The 24,352-nt window shown below is 25.9% G+C and overlaps 1 protein-coding gene across 1 annotated transcript; it reads right to left on the reverse strand.

Annotated features, from left to right (window-relative positions):
- Nucleotides 1–3,256: 3,256 nt before the first annotated feature.
- LOC147813200 (cyclin-T2-like) lies at nucleotides 3,257–16,317 on the reverse strand. The gene is made up of 11 exons (XM_087158887.1): nucleotides 16,154–16,317; nucleotides 15,286–15,367; nucleotides 14,014–14,142; nucleotides 13,082–13,142; nucleotides 12,289–12,351; nucleotides 11,477–11,522; nucleotides 10,724–10,814; nucleotides 9,051–9,123; nucleotides 7,316–7,386; nucleotides 5,930–6,133; nucleotides 3,257–5,040 (listed from the first exon to the last, which is right to left on the reverse strand). The coding sequence occupies exons 1-11, from the start codon at nucleotides 16,291–16,293 to the stop codon at nucleotides 4,528–4,530; spliced, it is 1,473 nt and encodes a 490-aa protein (XP_087015013.1). The 5' UTR covers nucleotides 16,294–16,317; the 3' UTR covers nucleotides 3,257–4,527.
- Nucleotides 16,318–24,352: the final 8,035 nt, after the last annotated feature.

A 24,352-nucleotide genomic window follows, 5' to 3' on the forward strand; every position in this document is an offset into this window, starting at 1 on the left:
GTCGTTAGGTCGAAAAAGAGGCAAATGAATACCACAAAATTAACCTCAAATATACCTCCTATACCTATATGTATCAACCTAAGGTGTTTCATTTTACATCTGTGGAGAGGGAGATATTTACTATTTTAAGGTGTTTCGTTTTCAACCTTAGGTTACCTTAACAACCTGAAGTATATTTTTTTACACTTGTGGAAGTATTTATTGAACATCCTAAGATGTTTCATTTAACACTTCAGGTTATTATAAATCTATCTCAGTTGTATTTTTTGACAGTTGAGAAGGTAATTTTTTACTAACGTGAGGAGTAATATGTCCGACCTCAGGCAATTATTTTTCAACCTCAAATATCTGATTTTATGGTTGTAGAGGTACTTATTCACGAGCCTATGCTGTGTCGTTTTATACTTCAGGGTATTTTAAACCTACCGCAGGTGTTACTTGTTATACTTGGAAAGGTAATTTTTTACTAACGTGAGGTGTATTATGTTCTACCACAGGTAATTATTTTTCAACTTCAAGTATCTAATTTTATGCTTGTTGAAGTATTTATTTATCAACCAATGGTTAGCCGTTTTATACCTCAGGTTATTTTAAATCTACCTCATTTGTAATTTTTGACAGTTGGAAAGGTAATTTTTTATTAACGTCAGGTGTATTATGTTCTACCCCAAGTTATTATATTTCTACCTCAAATATATTTTTATGCTTGTACATGCATTTATTTATCTACCTAAGGTGTGCCATTTTGCACTTCCAGTTACAACCTCGAGTGTATTTGAAAGGTTATATTTTATTAACGTGAGGTGCTCCATGTTCTACCTTAGGTTATTATTTTGTAACCTCAAGTATGTATTTTTAGAAGTATTAATTTATCAACCTAAGATACGACATTTTATACTTCAGGCTTAATATAGCTCAACTTAAAGCTGTTCTTTTTTTTATACATAACGAAGGTAATAATTCACAAACGTGAGGTGTTATACGGTCCACCTAGTTTATTAATTTTTAACCTCACTATTATATAAAGAATAATGCATATCTTTACATTTTTTCACTAGTACAGATCTTCATTTATCAACATGAAGTTTTTAAGATTACACCTTCGGCTGTAATTGCTTCTTTTGCTAAACTGTAAAAGAAAGTTTAAAATATATAGTTCTTCTGTAATTTTAATAAATTCAATTAAATCATCTTGATATGACACTTATCCGAATTCTTAAGTAAAAAAAAAATTATTTATGGGAACTTACTTTTTTATAAGATAGATGTCTAAGGTGCTTGAATTTTTCAAGCTCAAATTCAAATAATTAGACAGCTGAAATTCAAAATACTTTTATTTAAAACTAAAATTTAATTTTTTTTTTACAATCCAACAAAAGTATTTTAAATATTGATTCTTTTTCTCTGTTGGAACTTGGAAGTATTGAAACTTAAAAAAAAAGAAGAAAAAAGAATATGAATTAGTAAGATACTTACAATAATAGCGACAGGTTTTAAAATATTAGAAATTGTTTTTGTTTTCTTTCATGATTTAAATTAACTGGATGGAACTAATTTTCTTTTTCAGATAAATGGCATTCTACTAGTTACTAGTCAAGAGTGGCGTTAATATTAGCCCGACAGGGTGGCTAAAATAATTTTGAAAATAAACACTACTTTTTAATATACGAATAATAATAATATGATATAGACAATTTTGTTCTGATAAAGAATTTATCATGATTCAAATATTAACAAAGAAAAAAATATAAAGGTGATATCTGAGTAAGTAAAAAGTAAATGCACATCCAGCATAAGATTCTACAGTGTTCTTAATTAAATATTATTCTACTTAAACAATAAAAAATTTATGCACAACTAGAAAAAATTCCAAAGATATTCGAAGAGCAAATTAAAACCAGTTTAGCTATTTTTGTAAGAGAGACATTTTTTTTTAAAATTTGTATAATTATCTAATAACTAGGTAGTTCAACTTTATTTTAATTTAAACATTAAATTTCTTAAAACTCTAGTATTTTAGAAATTAAATAACTCGTCATCTATATTAAAACAAAACTATAATTTGATTCACTTAAACATAATAGTTTTCTCCTTTACGCTTCAATTCCACTTGTTAAGAAACTCAAGAATATTGTTATATAATACTAGATCGATAAATAACTTCTTTAAAAAAAATTATTTAAGATTGGGTAAAAAAATTTTTATAAGGTGAATCATTCAAGTCAACCAGAGCTAAAAAAAAGATGTTAAAATGATGACAAATTTATTTGCAAGATGAAGCTATTTAGAAGTGGCAAAAGATAAATGTCTTTCTTATCTTTCCATAAAAAATTAAATATCTAATAAATAAATTTATAATTTTAAAAGTTTCATCGCTAAGACCAAAAAACCTCTAGAACTTATTTTTGTAGGAAGAACTATAAGCTGTAATTTTAATAAAAATAATTGTGTATAGTTAAGATTTATAATGCATAATATTTATGATTTCCTAATGTAATTTAATTCGATTTTTAGGGTATCTTTGGTCAAATATATCGACTACTTTATCTAATATTAATTTTCTTGCTTCAAATGTATTCCTAACAACATGAGATCATCGAAAAGCATAAATATGCATGACAATGAATTGCTGCTTTCTGAATATTGAAAAAAAAAAGTTTCTAAGTAAATCTATGTCTTAAGAAAATAATACACTAAACTTCTAAACCTGATTAAGTGTAGAAAAATTTTAAGTGCATACAATGGAGGCAATTTCTCAGAATTTCAACCTATACTTTCAGTATGTTTTATTTACTTCATTTATTTGTCCTCAAATTTTTGCATGTTTGCAAAGAAAATCATGTAACAATTTATGACACTGTTGAAACTAAACACAAAATAAAATAAAACTGAATTTTCTTTAGAGTGTACGAGGTAATCAAAAACTAATATTTATAAATAGTGTGAAATATATATAAAAATAAATAAAAAGCAAATATTAATTTCAAAATCAAAATTTGACAAGATTTTTGAAGGGCACTCAGAATAAAAATATGTTATGCTTTATAAAAATATATATAGGTCAAAATAAAATAAAAAAAAAAAACAGATTATTAGATATAATAACGAAATGCTTCCATATGCTTTTAGTCCTGAATTCAAGATTTTTAAGAGAAAATTCCTATTTTACATGAGTTTCTATTTTTTAAGTGTATTAGACAATAGCCAAATGTTAAAAATAATGTTATAATGTCAATAGAAATAAACGAGTACTAAGTAAAAAGTAAATAAAACAATTTATTAGAAATATAAAGTTTTTATAAGATAAACAATAGACAACAACATTATACTTATTTACAGAATTTAATTAGATTAAGATAAATCATTCGTCAATAACACGCATTTTATTGTTCAAAGTTAGGTATTTTAAATCATTTCTATAAACTGGGATGCTTTTGTGCAAAGAATTAATTTCCCTTAGGAAATCGCATTCCATCAAATGAAATAAAATTTTTGATTTATATATTCATTATTCGTTTCAAAATTAAGGAATAATAATCAATACTAGTGGAATGGCTATAAGTACAATAATTGGATAGTATTGATAATGCATGATAATGTGCACTATAAAAAAATATTTTAATACAGAATTCACTTCATCTAGAAAATCATGCAAAGGCACATTCCTTTCATCAACTGAAACAAGTGTTTCCAAATTGTAATTAAATTTATTGATAAAAATGAGTGATACAAATTGATTCATCAGTATAGACACCATAAATTAGTTTCCACCAGAAAAAAATTGCAGATTGCTTTTTTCAACAATTTTAATTTAATCTTGCATTGATTTGAAATCTGGTTTTAGAAAAGTGTTAAGGTGTTTAAATTGAAATTTTTACCATCTTTTAGTTTTATAAAGACTTAATAAGTCCCAAGGTACGTTGGAAAAACCTAACTGATTTAAAAAGAAAAATATATTTTTTTACATTCAACTTTATAAAAATAAAAAAAATTATTTTTACTTTTTTTCTGCTGTAGTAAATCATACAATTCTACTGGAGAATTCATTAAAATCTAAAACAATAATGAAAATCTAATACCAATCACAAAATTAGCGCATGCACATATCTCATACAAAATATGAAATATACAAAAAAAAAACATATATAAAGGAATAAAAAATAAAATATCACATTCATATCGACTAGACAATCAAACCAAGGGAATATCCCTATAGGTCAATAGAAACATTTAAAATGTTTTTACATTTACGTACAATGATAGATTCTGTTTTAAATAACAAAGGGCAGACGTTGAATCCTGTGTAGAAGGCACTTTGACTAGAACTAAGAATTACAATTACAGAAGCACTAAAAAAAGCTTTCAGATGATAAATATCACATTCATATTGATTAGACAATCAAACCAAGGGAATATCTCTATAGGTCAACAGACAAATTTAAAATGTTTTTACATTTACGTACAATGACAGATTCTGTTTTTAATTCTGTGTAGAAGGCACTTTGACAAGCACGCATATAATAGCTGTTAGATCATCGCTGAATGATCTAGTTTTGGGAGTTTAGTGAAAGGCTTATCGCTGTCATCAGAGCTTAACCGCTTAACAGCTGTGGTGGCGATTTTAGAGTGGAAAATATCCTTTGCAACTTCTTTCTTTGGCACTTTTAGACTATTCACAGCAATGTGTTTTTTTAAATTTCTATGCCATGGAGGTAACGGCAGTTCCATAGGGCGATCTTTTAGATTTTCTGACTTGATCACAGTGCCATTACGGACATATGGTGAAAAAGGCGCTTTGTTCAGCTCATTTTCTTTCTTTCTTCTTTCGATGTATGTTTTCAAAGATATAGAATGTTTAGTTTCAATCTTCACCGATATTTTAGAATCAGTCGAAATGGATTCTGTTGGTGATGGCATTTCAGATTTCATCTCTCCTAATAATGAGTCACCATTCTCTTCGAATTCAGTCTTAATCGAAACACCAGGTTCTACTTTGAGTTTGGGAGATTTCTCAATTTTAATTTCAGGCATTTGGTTAGCCTAAAATAAAAGATATACATATAAATGGTTGAGAAAAAAAGCAAAAATGGTTCAAATTAATACAAAGAACAGAGTGAAAAATTTAATAAAAGTTTGTTTATAAATGCGTCATTGAATGAAAAAGGAAAAAACTAGGCGAAGTTTGGTATTTTAAAAGGAAAAATAAAATCCTTGGACATTATTTTATAGCCTAAATCTCCTGTAATAATGGTACGTTAAATTTGGAGTAGATGAAAAATAGAACTAATAATTTTTTTAAAAAAAATATCAATCATTTTTAAGTTTTTAAATTTTTTTCTTTTTGCACCTAAAATGATTTTTTTTTAAGTACAAATTAATTCAATAGCTGTTGAAATTTGTGCTTTTTTCTGAATTTTTATTTCTTTTTTTGCTCAACTAATGACTATTTTAGTGTTTTTGGCAGAAAATTTATGTCTCTCTCTCTCAAGATCTTCATTTTATAAGCGTTTATTTTCTTGCTTTAGTTTATGTCGAAAGCAACTTAAAAGGACAGACAGAGAGAGAGAGTAATAAATAAGTAACAATATTGTTTCACTTTTTTACTCGAAATGTGAATTCGACTGAATCTAATAGCAAAATTTTCAATTTTAAGTGTGTATTTTTTTATTATTGCTTGAAAAATTATTTTAAATAATATTTAAGTAAATTATAATATTGCTTTGTTTATCCGGTAAATGGATTATAATTTTTGAGTAGCTGGTTTGAATATGGTTAAAAAATTTGTTCCCTTTAAACTTGGAAGTTACAAAGACTATTTCCTTCCATAATATCCTGCAGTAAAATCCTTCACATTAGCATAATTTAGAAAAAAAATACAAATCTAATAAAATAACAAAGAATTGTACTTATAAATAAAAAGCAAATTTACCTTTTGAATGAAATGCTGGTTTAATTTGAGAGGACTTGTTTCCGATTGGACAGTTGAAATGGATTTTGTTTCTGATGCCGTTTCAGCTTTCACCTTTCCGAATAATGAGGCACCAATCTGTTTACATTCAGTCTTAATCGAAACATCAGGTTCTACTTTGATTTTGGAAGATTCCTCAATTTTTCTTTCAGGCATTCTGTGAACCTAAGATAAATCATAAGCATATAAATATTTGAAAAAGCACAAAGGGTTTAAATTATCACAAAGAAAAGAATGTAATATTTAGTAAAAGATAGATTGCATATAAATGTGTCATTACATGAAAAAATAAAAACTAGACTAAATTTTGGTGTTTTAAAAGTAAATTCCTAGACACGTAATTTTAGCTTAAATCTCTTGAAATAAGTACGTTAAATTTGGAATATATGGGGTTCCTAAAAAATTACCAGTCATTGTTAAAATTCATATGTAAAATTTATTTAAACTATACTTAGATTATAATAATAAAAAAAAGCGTATGCTTAAAATTGATATGTAAATAGTTTTTAAAATTTTTATACGAAAATCAGGGGAAAAAAATACATTAAGCATCTCAAGTATGAAAATGTAGTTGGTTTACATAAGTTTTGTATAATATTATGTCTGAAAAAGCGCAAAGTTGAGGAATATTTTCAAACAGTGATTTCAGCACTTTAAAAAAAAAAAATAATCGAACGAATACAAATTAAAAAATATATATATCAACTATTTTTCAAATATTCGAATCGGATTTTTTGTCCATGCACTTAACATAGATATTTTTGTAGTACGAATTTATTCAAAAGTTGTTGCAAATGCAAGTGCTTTTTCCCGAAATTTTATTACTTTTTTGCTTTATGACTATTTATTTATTGTCAGAAAATTTATTGATCCCTCTCTCAAGATCTTTATTTCATAGGCGCTTATTTTCGTGCTTTAGTTTATGTCAAAAGCAACTTAAAAGATAGAGAGAGAGAGTAATAACTAAGCTTGATTTATTATAGTTTGAAAAATTATTTTATATTATCTTTAAATTATTATATTGAAGTTATTTAAATTATTATAATATTGTATTGAATATCCAATATAGAAATTACTGTTTTTGCGTAGACAGTTCGAATGTAATTAAAAAATTTGTTTCTTTTAAACTTTAAAGTTACGAAGATTCTATTTCTTTTCATAATATAATAGAATAATTTACATTTAGCATAACGAAATGCAAGTTTAGTAAAATAGCAAAGTCTTATAAATAAAATATTGATAAGATAAATATCACTCTGTGAGAAAACCCTTAGCACAAGCCTACAGGAAAATTTAAAAATTTTAAAATAACGTAGCATTGTACTTATAAATAAAAAGCAAATTTACCTTTTGAACAAATCGCTGCTTTAATTTGTGAGGGCTTATTTCGACGACATCGAGGAATTCATGAATAAGACCTGTAAAAATATAAAAACCATTGAAATATCTATAAATCTTAATCGATTGAGAAAATCATTTCAAACAATATATCAAACATGTTGATATTTTTGTTAACTCTTTTTTCTGAACACATTCAATAAATACTGATTTCTAGAAATTTCAGAATGTCTGACTCTTACGTATTTCTGGACAAGACTCCTAATTCATCATTATGTAGTCCGGATTTTAATTTTTCAGAAATTTTAAAATTTAAAAAAAATGGATCCTCAATTTTCTGAGTAGCAAAGTATTAAAAATTGATTTATTGGGCATTCAATTTAACATTATATTTTGCTTTGTTGCGCAATAACTATAGAATTTCGAAACTTGAAATTACGCGGGTGTGCAGAAAAATTCACAATGAAATAAAAAAAATTAACAATCGATAAGTTACTTGAAGAATTATTAAATGTTTAACTTGTAGGAAAAAATAACATGTGGGATTGATCTGTAGCCGGCTGAAATGTAACTACGGAGTTTAAATTAGACGAGCTGGAAGAGTATTTTTATGTGTAATTTTAACGTAAATTTTGTTTCAAAATTACAATTTGTTAGTTTAAAAGCTTTTTATCAAATTTTTTGCTTTTAATTGCGACTTCAATAGTTGTAGAAAATTTATTTTTCCCTTATGAGATTTTTCTTTCTTTATTTTATAAGCTCTAGTTAATTTCAATCAAAGTAGCGAGAGAAACAAAAAAAAGAAAGAAAAAACAAGAGCGAGAGATTATGTGCGAGTTGCCAGATATAAATCTTAACTTTTATAACGAAATTTTTCAAAGTGAAAAAACTTAATAACGAGCAATGAAAACCGTCCCCTATTTGAATTGTTATAATGTTGACGATTACAATTAATTCTCATTTATTCAATATTATTGAGTCACATAATCTGTAAACTTCAAGTTAAACGTTTTTTTTTTCCTTCCAAGTTCAGACGTTTATTTTTTAAATCCAAGTTATCGTCCATTTTGTTATGCTTAACATGTTCATAAAATGTTCTAACATTAAGCTACAATAATGGTATAGTTTGAAAACTAAATATTCTGTGTTTTTGTGGAAGATATTGATGTTTAAAAGGGGAAAAAACAATGACGAATAAGAAGCAATTAAGAGAGTTTGAGAGCGGAGATTCCTTTAAAATTAAAAGACCCTCATAAACCGTATTCAAAATGTAGTGACAAATAAAACTTAATAAAAAATGGAACAAATTTATTGTTTGCTAGACAAAAAGTATAACCATTTTTAACACAACAATATCTGTTGTTGAAAGCATATTATATTAAAAATATATCTTTACTGAGGGTTTATTTTTCACTTAAAATGGAATTGTCAAGAATTAAAACACTAAACCGGTTCACTTATTTCATAAAAATATTAAATTTTCTTAGAAAAAGAAAGAAAGAAAAACTATTATGCAAGAACAGTTTCGACTGCAAACAAAAAGATGGAAGAGAACTAGTTGAAATATTTTTACATTATATTTTATTAATTCGTCTATTAGAGAAAATTTATAACGACTCAAAATAAGATTCGGAAATTTTAATTTTTAAAAAGTTACGCTACACAAAATCCCTCCCTGTAATTTATTGGAATAAAAACTTTATCAATAAAAGTAATGAGAATAAAAAAAAGAAGAGATGCGTACCTTCCAAAGTTTTATAAGTCACACTCGGATCAATATAAAGAAACCAGTCCTTTCCTTTTGAACAAGGTTCAATCTGTAAAATTAAAGCAGAGAATGAAATGCAATTTAATATATCATACATATTTTTAAACATTATGTGTATAGAGAGAAAGATGGAAGAAAAATTATTGCTAAATAAATTGCTTTAAAAAAGTTTTAAGAATTTTAAAAAAATTTAAAAGCCGAAGAAAAAAAAAGAAAAAGATATAATGCTGTAAGATGAGGATGAGATTATATCTTTTCCTTACTTTGTATTTTAGAGTCTTAATTTTAAAAAAAAAAAAAAATTTAAATAATTTATTTAGTAATTATTTTTCTTTCTTTAAAAATACATTTTTCTTGCTTTCTTTGTATTTTTAACTTATTTCATGGGTTCTATGTATACTTGCAGCTTATGCACAGGAAATAAGACTTATTATTTTTTCTTAATTTTTGTAGTTAATATCTGTGCTCTTTTTTTTATATCTCTTTATTGTGTTATATATGCACACACATTATTGAATTAAATTTAGCAAAAGTTTTAATCTTTCAGTACTTAAATATTCAAAACTAAATAGTATAGTTTTATCTGAACTACTTTTAACAGTAAAGAAAATTGGGAGTAATCTACACTAGCTGAGATTAAACTAAATTGTTAATTTTATTAATTAGAAATCAATTTTGAAATTTAGTTAAAAAGCAAATGAAATATTTTCTAATTACACATAAGTGTTCGGAACGTGAAGTACAAATGTTCAGAGATATTATTTGAGTTTATGCAATTTATCATGAAATCGTGTTACATGAAAACAATCTGAAAAAATATGAGTTTTGGGATTTCAATTGAAACTGAACTATTATTTCTCCCCTAAAACTTTTTTTTTTCATTCAAAAAATATATCTGAAATTAAATATATTAGCAAATGCATTATTGGATATAAATTTTTAATTTACAATAAGCATACACAGTATGCTTTAAAAGTTTTATGTGTTTCAACTATTTTTAAGAACTGTCAAGTTTAAGTAACTCAATGCACTTTTCTGCAATTAATTTCATGTATTCTTCTAAAATCATCTTAAACAGACCGAATCTTGGACTGAAGCACCCTTCTTAACGATAATAACATATCGAAGTGCTAAGTTAAATATTCTTATACAGTTTTAAATTACCGTTGAAAATTCTTGATAACAAGAATTTAAATTAAAAAAATAATTTAAAGTCGCACAAAAAAAATTTCCTATTATAAAATGCTAAATAAAAATCAATAATTACTGTAAAAAAATTATTTTATACAAAAAAGGATAAATTAATAGAGTAAAAAATTACTACATTATTGAAAACAGCCTACATTTACTATCTTAATATATTTCAATCTCCATTATACAGTGTGATGAAAATTAAAAAAAAAAATTTTTTGAAATAAAAATTTGAAAAGAAAGGTACTGGCTTAAGAAACTTTGATTAATATAAAAAAATAAACCTCTAAAAAATTAATTCCTGTTTGTATTAAATTTTTCTTAAAACAGCCATTAATTTTTTAAAATTAAAGCATGCATTATTTTCATACAATAAAGAATTAATTCCTGAAAATAATTAGTTCAAATTATAAATTAGAGAAAATAAAAATGTCAATAACATCTCGTTTAAATCTTACCTCCCAATTAGTCCACTTGCAGGCCAAATGAAAACAAAAGCAAGCAACTACTCTAGGCTTGTACTTGAGGCACATATTGGTCAGATGCAAACTAAATTAAAAAGATAAAAGATTAGTAAATAGTAAAGATAAGAGATTAGTAAATAGTAGCTTCTAAAAATAAAAATTTATGAATTATGTGATTGGCAACTAAGTTTCCATCATTTATTTTAAAAATTTTTGTTTTCTGCATGTGTATGTGGCATGTTTTAGTTCCTTCAAAAGAGGATTTGTTCTATTGAAAAAATTTTTTCGAGTTAATTTGTGATTATTTTCAAAATATTGAAATGGAACATCCAAGTTCTGACAAACTAGTATTTTCGACCCTTTTTTTTCCTTCTTTCTTTTGTCTTTAAACAAGGTTCTGAGACGGCACAAGCTGCTCGTAATATATGTGCTGTGCATGGAGAGAATGCCGTAGCTGAAGAAGTCGTATGGAAAATTTAAAAATGTCAGCTTTGAACTGAAAGACGTACCTCGTTCTGAACATTTCGTTGAAAATTGAGTGGATTAAACTTTTAGACGAAAATTCACGCCAAACGACAAGGGAAGAAATTGAAATGCTCTTCCACACAGTAAACTTTTAATAAAATTCGAGAAAAAAGAGACGGGACCTTAGTTGCCAACCCAATAGAAACAAAATTTCTATAAATCAGGTTAAGCAGAAAAAAATAAGGTATGATTAAAATACATGGGAAATATAAAATATCATACCTGTTTGTAGCGATGAGGTTTGCCACTCGAGTAAGGTCTTTTCCAGCTGTAAATAGAAAAAAAAATTTAAAAAAAATAACCTTATTAAAGCAAGATAAAATTACAACTTTTTCTAACCCCAAAGGAAAAAGAATCGAATTAATTTGGGATAACAAAGAGTTTCATAAAAATTTATCTTTCAATTCATCAATAATAAATAATTTTTGCAAAACCATGCACACATTTTGCTTTTGTAAATTGTTTAAAAAACGAAAAAAGCGATGTAAAATAATTTTTTAATAAAGTTGAGAAAAATTCATCAGAAAATTAAAAACAAAAATATATATACTTTAATATATTTTTATATATTTAGGCCTTGAAAGTTAAAAAAGAAATCACAATTTATAAACTAGTAAAAATTGTGTTTTTGAAAATGCTTAGTAAAATTTTGGTTTAACAATCATAAAAATAAAATTATCGAAATTTCTTACCCTCCAAATAATAGTAAAAACATAGATTACAACAATACATAATAAGTTTTTTTTGTTTATTAAATTCAAAGATTCTTCCAATTTTTTGCTTTTATCAAATTAGAATCATACTTAATAAAATCATATTTAAGAATCATAAAAATAAACTTTAGCTCTGAAAGTTATAAACCTGAAGAACTCGCAAGAAAATTCTATTTAGACAAAACTAGTTAAACTGATTTTGTTCGCATTTATAAACTGAATAAACAATTACTCTTAATTTTTGACAATAGTTAAATTTATTAAGAACGCTTCAGAATCAAAACTAAAGTTAAAGCTTTTTTAATGCAATAAAATACTTACCATTAACCATTTTACAAATTCGTTCCACATAGGGATGAAGATGATCAACGTTCAAATCAAATCCTGCAAGAAAAAAAAAAAAAAAAACTCAATTTAATCTGATACTATATTTAGACTAACAAAACTATTCAAAATTATAAGTGAAATACAAATAAATGAGTGAAATACAAATAAATAAACTCTCAATAAAGCGCTGGGAATATTTTAGTTCGACATGGACCTTTATTGTTTTTCAAAAGATTATCCTTTTTTTTTCTTCTTTTTTTAAAATCTGTTTTCGTGTCAAACAAAACAGAACGTCGTCACTGATAAAACGCCGCAAGGAACAGAAAGTAAAAAAAAAAAAAAATTATTTTGCTTGATTACAGTTTCATTTTTCCTTCCTTGATTATAATTCCATTTTCTTAGAATCTTTGTATGAAATTCATAAAACATTAATTTAAATTCAAACGTAATTTTTCCATGGATAAAGACAATATATATTAAAATATTCCCGCATGCATATTTAAGAGGCCAAACTTTTACAATAACAATCTGCCTGCGTTGAGTTAGCAGACAAATTCGTATTTATGAAGATAGTGTTGCAAATTCACTCCGTAAATTCAGGTTTTCGGCCTGTTGGTGTGAGAACTGTGTCGGAAAAAAACGAGTGCCCACTCGTGCAAGAAATTTAATTGTTGCTTGCAAAATTTAGAATGTCCTGAAGTTGGATTACGGCTTTACTCTTTACCAAAACATTTAAATCTGCCATATAAATAACTATAAATAGAAAAAAAAAATACGCTAAAATTACCTAAAGTCAAAAGCAAAGCTTGTTCAAGTGCAATTAATTCATGCTCCTTTTTCTGATAAGCCTGGATGGAAAAAAAAAATCATTAGAAACTTAGAAAACAACTATTGAAATTCAATTCTTATATATATATATGTATAACTCACAAAATAAAATAAAACATTATTGCAAATTATTATTATTTCAAAACAGTTACATCAAAGTTATTTAATTTTGGTACTGTAACCAAATATAGACTAACTGTTCCCTAAAAATAAATAAATAGATAACGAATAAAAAAAATAAATTAAAACATATAAATTAAGCATACAAAGGTAACCGTTCAGTTTAAATTGTTCATCAATTCATAAATATATATAAATTTAAATAATTCTATTCACTATAGTACTGAAATATTACGGCGAATTTGTTAGTCTTTATTTAAAAAAAAAATTAAGGTAAAAATAATTTTATCAATAACTACTAGAGTTTATAAAAAGGAAACCTTCTAATAAGAAAAATACGTTAAATTCTTTATATAAACAAATTTGATTTATCTTAAACTTAGAGTAATTAGAATTTAAGTCATCAAAACTCCAACAAAATTAATTTCTTTAGATTATCAATGCAATAGAAAAAAAGCGCGTAAACGGAAAGAGAAAAAGAAGAAAAAACTTGGATACTCTCCCTACAATGTAAAATTATGTATTCAAAGTTAAAATAATAAAGTTGCTTAACCATACGCATTTAAATAGTATAAAATCGTCAAACATTAAACAAACAAGTACAATTATAAATCAATAAACAAGAATACAGTTTCAGCTGAATTTAAAAAAATACCAAATAATGAAGCGAACTTTAAAAAAACTGCTGATTAATGAAGATTAAGTTAACTCTAATACTATTATTCTAAAGAAAAAACAACAATTAATAAAATGTAAGTCAATCGTACTTACTGTGGAGCGAACATCTAACGTTGCCGTATGTCCATTAATTAAACAATGGGACAACTTAACCACGTGTTCCAGTCTCCTTTGCTGACTTTCTGCTTTAGATGCTAGAAATACGGCAGCCGCGGACAGTCTCTGCAAAAAGAGAGCGAGAATATGGTTAGAATGTGATTAAAAAATGAAGGGGAAGAAAAACTGCAAGAACATGGTTAGAATGAGATTAAAAAATGGGGGGGGGGGGGAAATAAACAAAGTAGTTTTTCCAAAAGATTTGAAATTTTCTTTCTCATCATGAAACACATTAATGAAAATAAACTTTACGAAATATAAAAAAAAACATGATTTCTGCATCCTATTTAAATTAAAAAGCGTAAAAGCCCATTGTTTTTCAGACATAATAATTTCGTCAAAATAAGTAAAATATTCTTTTCGTATGAATATGTCTGTGATTTCGTTATTCGTAGAAAGCTTTGGAATTATAAATTTCAAAATATATAAATTAATTTAATGTTTTTGATGTATACAAAACACTAAGTATTCATATTATCTGATCTTCACTTTACTCAATTTCGATTAATATTTAATGAGTTTTTACCTGTCTTCTTAAAAACGAATTATGTGTAAAACCCATCATTTAAATTAAATAGTAAACCTTTAACAATTCGGATTTCCCTTCGTATAGCATCAATTAAAATTAAGTGGCCATATTTCAAATTAAAAGCTATAAGTCTGTAATTATTTTCAGCATTAAAGGTAATTTCTTACACTAACTTTCAAGATGTGAAGAACTCAAAAATTGTTGTACTCAAACATATCAATGGTAAGAGTTTTAGTAAGGTAACAAAGTTATTTCTGTTTGATCTTGCAGCATTATCATATCGAAGCACTTAATAAATTTTTTCATTTTGTATTAAGAGATCTCTTGCTATGCTAATACGGGAAATTTTATACATTTGTCTGTTAAATTTGTTTTTTTTAACTCAAATTAATAAACAAGAACACAATTAAAGCTGGATTTAAAAAAATAATATGGATAAAATTTTAACAGCTACAAGCTTAGTTAGAACACAAAATTCTATAGTTTAAAATTAATAATCGGATACATAATTTTAACTTAATAATTGATTAAATTATTATTATCATACTTTTATTAGCATTTTTAACCTTATAGTTGATTTAAGCACAAATAAAAACTTTATCTAGAGATTAAGGTTTGATACTAAATAGAACAAAAATATATTTAAAAGATAGATAATAAAATAACAAATTTTCACTTACTAACATCGGAACCTCCACAAAAGAATGGATCATGTAGAATCTATGCATGAAAACAATAGCAGTACTAATGCACAATTGATCTCTAATACAAAGTTAAAGAAATAACTCACTTTCTCTCGTGTATAAATACTTATTACAAAATAAAACTAAATGAAAAACTAGCCCTTACATATCAGAGAAATTTTTTAAAGAAATAGAAATTTATTTAAAACAAATTAAAGACGATATTAATTAATTTTGAAAATAAAGTTATTGCTCTTTACCGATGTATATTACTGCCATATAATTTAACAAGCGTGAAAATCCACTCATAAAACATTAAACCATATATTTCTTCTAGCATGCATTTCAAACTACAAAAAAGAAATAAACACCTAAATTTTAATGTTATGGCTTTTGGTGGTTCCAAAAATAATATTTTTAAAAAAAAATACAGTAATGTAAATAAAATAGGCATATGTGTAGCAAACACGTGCTGGATTTTGATATTAAAAAGAATCTATTTTTAAAACAATTAACTATTCTATTAGCATACCATATTTATAAATATTAGTATCACACATTTATCATAACAATAATTTTTACACTGCTATTATCGTTAATTTATTAAAAACGTTTAAACTATATGCATAATTTTTATTTAGTTGCAGTTTTCTTCCTGTATTTTTCTAAACTAGAAATTTGAAATTTTTAATGCATAAATATATGCATAAATAATGCATAAATATAAAATAATGCATTGAGAAAACATAAAAAACGTGCAAACTTACGAACTAGTTAACTGTTATACCGGTTCACACAAAATACAATATAATTAACACCAGTTAATACATTTGAAAATATATATATATATAAAAAAAAAGGATACAGTAGCAAGCGATTTCCCATGGACTGGATGAAGGCTGCAGCATGTTGGCGATACTTCATTTCTTTCTCGATGGACACTCCGTGTTTCCTACTTGGCGTAGATGTTAACTGATCTACACTAAAATACCACCGATCGGACATTTCTATTTAAACACACTCGGTTATTTAATTAAATTTAATTAAAAACAAAACTAAAACTGCCAAAACTGAAGAGAAAGAACTACGTTTTTAAGAACGATACCAAACGAAAAGAGATGCTGTATTATAGATGCACACACAGAATATACTCCTTATGAGACTCTTATATGTTGCAATGAGTTAAAAAGCAATCTCATTGGTTAGTGGTGATAAAGTTTAGTTAGCAGGTGGGGTGGGAAGGGGCTATCCCCCCATTGTAAGGGACAATGGCAACAAGTTCAGATAAGATTCTGAATTGGTTGTTAATTCTCCCCCCCCCCACCCACTTTCTTGACTTTCATAACTATGAATGCAAATTCATGACAGATAGTTAATATTTCACATAGACATTATGTATGGGGTATTGCAGCTTAGTTCGCAAGGTGGTCAAACTGAAAAGTGATGCTGTGGTAGATCCCTATTATTATTATTATTTAAAAAAAAGATACAAAGAAAACAACTATGTTGTCCAATGTTATTTCCTTAGAAGTTAAATACAATTACTCACAGGATTCAATAAAAATTTACCTTCGTTATAAAAAGTAACATTTTATTATAAAGAATGTGTGTACATATATATATATATAAACACATTGTTTATAACAAAATATTACTTTTTAAAAGATATTTTAAGTAGCCTAAGCATATATTTTTCTTGAACTTTTTTACGAATACTTGATTGAAAAAATTAAAAATAAATCGTCCCTTTCATATTTAATTAGAAACTTGCAAAAATATTACAATTATTTTACTGGTTGGGTAATAATTAAATGCAAACTTGTTTTTATTTAATAATGTAATCAAAATTAAAATAATATTTTTTTTCTTCTTTTATTATAAGTTAGTATTAGATCAGAATCGAGAAATACGTTTTCCTTTGTAATAGCACATCATACTCAAATGTAAGAACAAAAAAGTAATTAAATAAATGAATAGATGTATTTTAATTAACTCGATTGTGAATTTTAAGCTATAGTCTGACACTTTTAAATTGTAACCGTTATATCCAAAAGAAGGGAGAAAAGCATTTTTCAAAATTTAGCGGTTGATTCAAAAAGATTTTAAAACTTATACGCATGCAAATAAGCGAAATTCGTAACTTTTTAAAAGCTAATGATTATTAAAACGCATACATCTAGTTCTAGACAATATCAATTCAATAAATAATCAATTCAAAAACTAATACCAATCTTAAAAACGGAATAACGAATTATTTTATATCATATACGAAAAAAGTTTTATATTTTATTTAATATTTTTCACTTATATTGTGGAGCTTTCAGCAATTAGCAGATTTCTGAGAAACGGAAATTATAACCGGAAATGGCAAATAGAAATACTGATAAATTTTAAGAGATATGTGAATAAGTTTTTATTTATTTTACGTTCATCAATTAGATTTATTTTTCTTTAATTTTGGATTGTAAAAAAAAAGTATTTTAATTAAAATTATTTTTAAATAATAATGAATAATAATCTTGTTATTATTATAATTAAAATTATTTATTTTTAAATTCCGTATTTTTTTTCAATTTCTTATTTGGAGATTTGTGAAATAAATAATATTAAATTTCCTTACATGTCTCTTAGAATTAATTTATAAAAGGAATTACTAATTAGTTCTAGGAGATATGTGAAAAGGTTTTTATTTTTTAATTATTCATTTGTAATCATTTATGATCTTTATTATTATTCATGTATTTTTGTTAATTTTAAATGAAAAAAATTATATTTTGTATTTTATTTTTTCTATTTTTAATGCGAAAATTTGAATAATTTCGAAAAAAAATTCAAATTTCAACTTTGGAAATGATAAAAAAAAAATACTAATTGTAAAAGCTATGTGAGCAAGTATTTATTTATTATTATTTATTTATTAATATTATTTTATATTTATTTTGTAATATTAAATAATAATATTTTTATTTATGAGGGAGATTTGAGTAATTAGAAGATTTTGAAGAAAATGAAAAGTAGTCGCTATGAGATAATTTATTTTTTAAGAGGTTCAGCAGAGGTTAAAGAGGTTGTATCATGAATGAAGCTTTCTGAAAACCCTATTTCTAAAATATATAAACAGTTTTTATCTATCCTTAGTGACAGATATTGTTCACGAGTTTGTTGGTTTCTCTTTGGTTTACCGTTACTGTTTTCCGTTTTTTGGGAAATGTTTGTTTCCTGACGCGTTCTGTCCTTCTACAGTGAAACACTTTTACAGGGTGTTTTCCCATTGTTGTGAGACCAGTTACAATCTATTGCTGCAAACACTCCATTATAACACCTGATACCAGTTTGTTGTTACGTTGACACACTGTTATTCTAATGTCAATGCGAAACTGAGCCATTTATTCCATTATGGAAAACGAATTTAAGTTTCTTTTCATTTCCTTTTTAAATTCAAGAATATCACACCAAAAAGAGCTGTTAAAGGCTTTTGTGCTTTCAACATTTTCCCCTGCATATCAATGAATCAATGGATTGCAACAATCTGGAGAAAGTGATTTAAACCCCTCTTTCTTTTGTCGTTAGCCCTCAATGAACTTGAACTCTTTCTATGAACAAAGAACGAGGTGACAGGACCACCAACTCTTTCCTCAGGTGGTCCTGTTGCATTTCCTTTGTTACCTATAGTCTATAGTTATAAAGATGTCGAAATGATTGTCAATGATTTTTCATTATTGAGATTTTGAAGTGCGTATTGTCTAATCGTGTGAAAATCAGAGTTTGCAGTAAACATTCATAGCTTTTGTAAATTTCTTTACACAGGGTTAAATGAATTAATCTATCATATTTTTCTTGCTTGGAATTTGTTCAGAAACCTCATGTTATAAAGTACATTTTATTTAAGAACTCAGGGGTTATTATATTGCAAGTTGACTGAATTCTTGCTACTACTTTGTTCCTTTTATCATACTGCCATTTTTTTTTTCAAAACGTAGAAAATCATAAGAAAAAAGTAAACAAAAGTATTTAAAATTTTTTTTAAATTTAATCCTCAAGAGATAGAACGCTTACCTCCCAATGATATGGCGCGGGTTTGAATCTCAACGTTTGACTGGTAGATACGAATTCTGCACCTGGCTCGCACTGACCACAGTAACTTCAGTGGTAGACGGGTTATGGGTTGGAGGTTAAATTTCACCCATTACTTGATTCAGGAGTTCCCTTGTATGATGGATTGGGTTTAAAATTACAAGGCTACGAAGTTGAACATTGGTAGTCACAAACTCAAGATGGTTGTTTAACGACGATTATAAAAAATTAAAAGGAAGGTTAGAGATCAAAATCGCTTAGCAACGGCGCGACATTATTTTCCGGTATCTAGTTTTATATATTTTAATAATTCAGGCAGTTCTAATTAGAATAACTAATTTTTTTTTTAAACGGAGAATCAAATATTACAGGGTTGCCACACAGATCTGGAAAAAAAAATTCCCTGTGTTTTGCCTGTACATATTGTACACAATATATTAAGAGGAAACACACAATCATTGTACTTTTGAATGACCTACATATTAGTCTAGCCATACTATTTTTAATTTCTGGTGAATCTTAAAAAAATAAGGAACAGCTTAATATACTTAAATCAAATAATGCCGTAATAAATGAAATAGTTTAGTATAGTTGAAATATCATCCTTAAATATCGCATAGATTGCGCTTTTAGTGGTCACCACATTCAAAGACAAAAATAAGAAATAAAAATTCTCAGTTTGTTAGGAAAAACTCAAAATTCCCTGTATTTCATCAAGGAAAAATCGGAGTTTAAATGAGGTATTTCTAAAGGTATAAAGGAGGTTGTTATTTAAATACGTCGTTAGGTTGAAAAAGGGGCAAATGAATACCTCAAAATCAACCTCAAATATACCTCCTATACCTATATGTATCAACCTAAGGTGTTTCATTTAACATCTGTGGAGAGGGAGATATTTACTATTTTAAGGTGTTTCGTTTTCAACCTTAGGTTACCTTAACAACCTGAAGTATATTTTTTTACACTTGTGGAAGTATTTATTGAACATCCTAAGATGTTTAATTTAACACTTCAGGTTATTATAAATCTATCTCAGTTGTATTTTTTGACAGTTGAGAAGGTAATTTTTTACTAACGTGAGGAGTAATATGTCCGACCTCAGGCAATTATTTTTCAACCTCAAATATCTGATTTTATGGTTGTAGAGGTACTTATTCACGAGCCTATGCTGTGTCGTTTTATACTTCAGGGTATTTTAAACCTACCGCAGGTGTTACTTGTTATACTTGGAAAGGTAATTTTTTACTAACGTGAGGTGTATTATGTTCTACCACAGGTAATTATTTTTCAACTTCAAGTATCTAATTTTATGCTTGTTGAAGTATTTATTTATCAACCAATGGTTAGCCGTTTTATACCTCAGGTTATTTTAAATCTACCTCATTTGTAATTTTTGACAGTTGGAAAGGTAATTTTTTATTAACGTCAGGTGTATTATGTTCTACCCCAAGTTATTATATTTCTACCTCAAGTATATTTTTATGCTTGTACATGCATTTATTTATCTACCTAAGGTGTGCCATTTTGCACTTCCAGTTACAACCTCGAGTGTATTTGAAAGGTTATATTTTATTAACGTGAGGTGCTCCATGTTCTACCTTAGCTTATTATTTTGTAACCTCAAGTATGTATTTTTAGAAGTATTAATTTATCAACCTAAGATACGACATTTTACACTTAAGGCTTAATATAGCTCAACTTAAAGCTGTTCTTTTTTTATACATAACGAAGGTAATAATTCACAAACGTGAGGTGTTATACGGTCCACCTAGTTTATTAAATTTTAACCTCACTATTATATAAAGAATAATGCATATCTTTACATTTTTTCACTAGTACAGATCTTCATTTATCAACATGAAGTTTTTAAGATTACACCATCGGCTGTAATTGCTTCTTTTGCTAAACTGTAAAAGAAAGTTTCAAATATATAGTTCTTCTGTAATTTTAATAAATTCAATTAAATCATCTTGATATGACACTTATCCGAATTCTTAAGTAAAAAAAAAAATTATTTGTGGGAACTTACTTTTTTATAAGATAGATGTCTAAGGTGCTTGAATTTTTCAAGCTCAAATTCAAATAATTAGACAGCTGAAATTCAAAATAATTTTATTTAAAACTAAAATTTAATTTTTTTTTTTTTACAATCCAACAAAAGTATTTTAAATATTGATACTTTTTCTCTGTAGGAACTTGGAAGTATTGAAACTTAAAAAAAAGAAGTAAAAAGAATATGAATTAGTAAGATATTTACAATAATAGCGACAGGTTTTAAAATATTAGAAATTGTTTTTGTTTTCTTTCATGATTTAAATTAACTGGATGGAACTAATTTTCTTTTTCAGATAAATGGCATTCTACTAGTTACTAGTCAAGAGTGGCGCTAGACTTAGCCCGACAGGTAGATAAGATAATTTTGAAAATACACAATACTTTTTAATATACGAATAATAATAATATGATATAGATAATTTTGTTCTGATAAAGAATTTTTCATGATTCAAATATTAACAAAGAAAAAAATATAAAGGTGATATCTGAGTAAGTAAAAAGTAAATGCACATCCAGCATAAGATTCTACAGTGTTCTTAATTAAATATTATTCTACTTAAACAATAAAAAATTTATGCACAACTAGAAAAAATTCCAAAGATATTCGAAGAGCAAATTAAAACCAGTTTAGCTATTTTTGTAAGAGAGATATTTTTTTTTAAATTTGTATAATTAACTAATAACTAGGTAGTTCAATTTTATTTTAATTTAAGCATTAAATTTTTTAGAACTCTAGTATTTTAGAAATTAAATAAATCGTCATCTATATTAAAACAAAACTATAATTTGATTCACTTAAACATAATAGTTTTCTCCTTTACGCTTCAATTTCACTTGTTAAGAAACTCAAGAATATTGTTAAATAATACCAGATCGATTAATAACTTCTTAAAAATTTTTTTTAGAGATTTTAGAGAGATTTAGATAAAAATTTAAGATTGGGTAAAAAAATTTTTATCAGGTGAATCATTCAAGTCAACCAGAGCTAAAAAAAAGATGTTAAAATGATGACAAATTTATTTGCAAGATGAAGCTATTTAGAAGTGACAAAAGATAAATGTCTTTCTTATCTTTCCATAAAAAAATAAATATCTAATAAATAAATTCATAATTTTAAAAGTTTCATCGCTAAGACCAAAAAACCTCTAGAACTTATTTTTGTAGGAAGAACTATAAGCTGTAATTTTAATAAAAATAATTGTGTATAGTTAAGATTTATAATGCATAATATTTATGATTTCCTAATGTAATTTAATTCGACTTTTAGGGTATCTTTGGTCAAATATATCGATTACTTTATCTAAATTAATTTTCTTACTTCGAATGTATTCCTAACAACATGAGATCATCGAAAAGCATAAATATGCATGACAATGAATTGCTGCTTTCTGAATATTGAAAAAAAAAAGTTTCTAAGTAAATCTATGTCTCAAAAAAATAATACACAAAACTTCTAAACATGATAAAGTGTAGAAAAATTTTAAGTGCATACAATGGAGGCAATTTCTCAGAATTTCAACCTATACTTTCAGTATGTTTTATTTACTTCATTTATTTGTCCTCAAATTTTTGCATGTTTACAAAGAAAATCATATAACAATTTAAGACACTGTTGAAATTAAACACAAAATAAAATAAAATTGAATTTTCTTTAGAGTGTACGAAGTAATCTAAAACTAATATTTATAAATAGTGTGAAATATATAATAAAAAAAAAAGCAAACATTAATTTCGAAATCAAAATTTGAAAAGATTTTTGAAGGGCACTCAGAATAAAAATATGTTATGCTTTAAAGAAATATATATAGGTCAAAATGAAATTAAAAAAAAAAAAAAAACAGATTATCAGATATAATAACGAAATTCTTCCATATGCTTTTAGTCCTGAATTCAAGATTTTTAAGAGAAAATTCCTATTTTACATGTGTTTCTATTTTTTAAGTGTATTAGACAATAGCCAAATGTTAAAAATAATGTTAAAATGTCGATAGAAATAAACGAGTACTAAGTAAAAATTAAATGAAACAATTTATTAAAAATATAAACAGTTTTTTTAAGATAAACAATAGACAACAACATTATACTTATTTATAGAGTTTAATAAGATTAAGATAAATCATTCGTCAATAACACTCATTTTATTGTTCAATGTTAGGTATTTTAAATCATTTCTATAAACTGGGATGCTTTTGTGCAAAGAATTAATTTCCCTTAGGAAATCGCATTCCATCAGTTGAAATACAATTTTTGATTTTTATATTCATTATTCATTTCAAAATTAAGGAATAAAAATCAATACTAGTGGAATGGCTATAAGTACAATAATTGGATAGTATTGATAATGCATGATAAGGAATGATAATGTGCACTATAAAAAAATATTTTAATACAGAACTCACTTCATCTAGAAAATCATACAAAGGCACATTCCTTTCATCAACTGAAACAAGTGTTTCCAAATTGTAATTAAATTTATTGATAAAAATGAGTGATACAAATTGATTCATCAGTATAGACACCATAAATTAGTTTCCACCAGAAAAATATTGCAGATTGCTTTTTTCAACAATTTTAATTTAATCTTGTATTGATTTGAAATCTGGTTTTAGAAAAGTGTTAAGGTGTTTAAATTGAAATTTTTACCATCTTTTAGTTTTATAAAGACTTAGTAATAAGTCCCAAGGTACGTTGGAAAAACCTAACTGATTTAAAAAGAAAAAAATATTTTTTTACATTCAGTTTTATTAAAAAAAATCGATTTATTACTTTTTTTCTGTTGTAGTAAATCATACAATTCTACTAGAGAATTCATTAAAATCTAAAACAATAATGAAAATTTAATACCAATCACAAAAATGATGCATGCACATTACTCATACAAAACATAAAATATAAAACAAAAAACATATATAAAGTAATAAAAAATAAAATATTC

Source organism: Parasteatoda tepidariorum, chromosome 3 (assembly GCF_982258835.1).
Source record: "Parasteatoda tepidariorum strain Cologne lab strain chromosome 3, Ptep-v5.0, whole genome shotgun sequence".
NCBI classification, from domain to species: Eukaryota; Metazoa; Arthropoda; class Arachnida; order Araneae; family Theridiidae; genus Parasteatoda; species Parasteatoda tepidariorum.

Excerpts from the sequence above, each read along its gene's own strand:
- LOC147813200 (XM_087158887.1), bottom strand. The coding sequence starts at position 16,293 with ATGTCCGATCGGTGGTATTTTAGTGTAGATCAGTTAACATCTACGCCA. Across the intron at positions 10,815-11,476 it reads AACCTCATCGCTACAAACAG|TTTGCATCTGACCAATATGT; the intron begins GTATGATATTTT and ends TTTTTAATTTAG. Across the intron at positions 5,041-5,929 it reads ACCAGCATTTCATTCAAAAG|GCTAACCAAATGCCTGAAAT; the intron begins GTAAATTTGCTT and ends CTTTTATTTTAG.